The 2500-nt window shown below is 50.5% G+C and overlaps 1 protein-coding gene across 2 annotated transcripts in view; it reads left to right on the forward strand.

Annotated features, from left to right (window-relative positions):
- adamts10 (ADAM metallopeptidase with thrombospondin type 1 motif, 10) overlaps positions 1-2500 on the forward strand; it is a 104856-nt gene that overhangs the window by 46891 nt on the left and 55465 nt on the right. For both annotated transcript variants that reach the window (XM_063200709.1, XM_063200710.1), the window contains exons 5-6: positions 1053-1212; positions 1818-2056. In XM_063200709.1, the coding sequence (XP_063056779.1) occupies positions 1053-1212; positions 1818-2056 (399 nt within the window). The remainder of the gene's footprint in view (positions 1-1052; positions 1213-1817; positions 2057-2500) is intronic.

Consider the following 2500-nt stretch of genomic DNA (forward strand, 5'->3'; position numbering starts at 1 on the left):
AAGGGCGTGTAGAAGTGGGGTGAGGAGGTGGAGAAGGGAAGCGGGGTGAGGAGTTGGGGTGGGGCCCGAGGAGGTGTGATAGGATGAGGAAGGGAGGGGGGTGAGGAGGTGTGGTGGGGAGGTGGGATGAGGAGGTAGGGAGTTAGGAGGTAGGGTGGGGAGGGGAGCTGGGGGATGAGGAAGTGGTGTGGGAGATGAGGAGGTGAGGAGGTGGTGTGAGGAAGTGGTTTGAGGAGGTGGGATGAGGAGGTGGGATGAGGAGGTGGGGTGGGGGTCTAGGCAAAGAAAGCCCGCCCCCCTCCCGCTGTGCTTCAGTGCTGTATTTCCTCCTGCCCCTAATCTCTGTCAGCTTCATAAACATCAGAGACCCCCCTCTGACTCTCGACCGAGTACCCTACTAATCCGCTTCCTCCTCTCCTCTCCTCTTATGTTCCTCTCCTCTCCTCTCCTCTCCTCTCCTCTCCTCTCCTCTCCTCTCCTCTCCTCTCCTCTATCCTCCTGTCCTCTTCTCTTATATTCTTCTCCTCTCCTCTACTCTTCTCTTCTCTCCTCTACCCTACTCTCCTCTTCCCTCCTCTCCTCTCCTCTCCTCTCCTATCCTATCTTATCCTATCTTATCCTGTCGTCTCCTCTCTCCTCTCCTCTTCTCTCCTCTCCTCTCCTCTCCTATCCTATCTTATTCTATCGTCTCCTCTCCTCACCTCTCCTCTCCTCTCTTCTTTTCTTCTCTTCTCTTCTCTTCTATTCTCTTTTGTTCCTCTCCTCTCCATTCATCTCTACACCTCTCTCCTCTCCTCTCCTCTCCTCTCCTCTCCTTTCCTTTCCTCTCCTCTCCTCTCTCTATTCTCTCATCTCTTCTCTCCTCTGCACTCCTCTCCTCACCTCACCTCTCCATTCCTCTCCCCTCTCTCCTCTCTCTCCTCTCTGCTCCTCTCCTCTCATTCCCTTCTCTCCTCTCCTCCCCTTCTCTCCTCTCCTCCCCTCCTCTCTTCTCCTCTCCTCTCTCCTCTCTTCTCTCCTCTCTTCGCTCCTCTCCTCTCCTCTGCTCCCAGAGAGGGCTGATCGTGACGGGTGGAGAGGAGTTCCTCATTGAGCCGCTGGGTTCGAGTCAGAATGTGAGCAGCATCGAGGGCCGTACAGGCCGGCCGCACGTGGTCTACAAGCGTTCCTCCCTGCGACACCAGTACCTCGACCAGTCCTGCGGCGTCATCGGTATGCGCACTGCACTACACACAAACATTATGATAAACGTTACAAACATTACGATAAATGTTATAAACATTACAATAAACGTTTCAAACATTACAATAAACTTAACAAACATAACGATAAACTTTAGACATGTACTTTACTTTCCAAACTTGTAACGTTTCAGGCCACAATGTTTTCAATATTTTTTTTTTCTTTGATTCTTCTAGGTTATGTTTTTTTTATCTGTATTTCTTGTTTTCTTTATTCCTTTACTCATATTTTTTGTGCAGCACATTGAACAGTATGTGTGTACGAAATGCGCTATGCCAATAAACCTGCCTTGCCTTGTCTACCTGTCTAATGTTTCAGATGCCATACTAGAAATGTAAAAAACAAAATTAAGTGCACACAAGGCTCATGTCAAAAACTGTATATTGGAGCCAAAAGTAACAAAAGAGGGCAGTGGTTAAAACTGGAGCCACAGACATCTCGGACCTAGTCCATTTTCATTTGTTTTTGTCATTTTTAGTATCGCTACTTTTGGTGAGCAGTCGCACCAAGCAATATAATACGCGGCTTTAAAGGTAGGGCGCAGACGCCAACCTTTTTGGTTTCCCATGTTTCAGATGAGAAGCCGGGGAAGACACTGGCCTGGTGGCAGCGGACCATGAAGACGCCGCCCAACCCGAGGGGGGGTGGGGCCGGGGCCGGGACAGGGAGCGGGGCAGGGGGCGGGCAGCTGCCTCTGAAGCGTTCAGTTAGCCGCGAGCGCTACGTGGAGACGCTGGTGGTGGCGGACAAGATGATGGTGGGTTACCACGGACGCCGAGACATCGAGCAGTACATCCTCGCCGTCATGAATGTTGTAAGTTTCACACGCAGTTCGCAGTTCACAACTTTCACACGTCTGTGATGGTGTCCATCCATTCGGGTGTTCGTCTTATTTCTTTTTAAAGATTTTTTAGGGGCTTTTTTGCCTTTGTTTGAAAAGACAGTGTGAGACAGTGACAGGAGTGAGTCGGTGGTGGGGGGTGGGGGTGGGGGTTTAGAGAGATGGAGGAGGATCAGGAAATGACATCAGGTCGGAATCAATGCTGGGTACCTAACCATTAGACGCAAATCTAACTCTCTGTGCCATCTGCTTCTTGATTGTGATTGGCTGATGTGAGTGAAGTGAAACTGAACGCCTCATTGGGAAAGTCCAACTCCCATTGTCATTGTGACACAGCACTCCACAGCACACTGCACACAACGAAATTGCATTTGTGCCTCACCCAAGGAAGCAGTACGGCGGGACAGTGCCATACTC

Source organism: Engraulis encrasicolus, chromosome 6 (genome assembly GCF_034702125.1).
Source record: "Engraulis encrasicolus isolate BLACKSEA-1 chromosome 6, IST_EnEncr_1.0, whole genome shotgun sequence".
Taxonomy (NCBI): domain Eukaryota; kingdom Metazoa; phylum Chordata; class Actinopteri; order Clupeiformes; family Engraulidae; genus Engraulis; species Engraulis encrasicolus.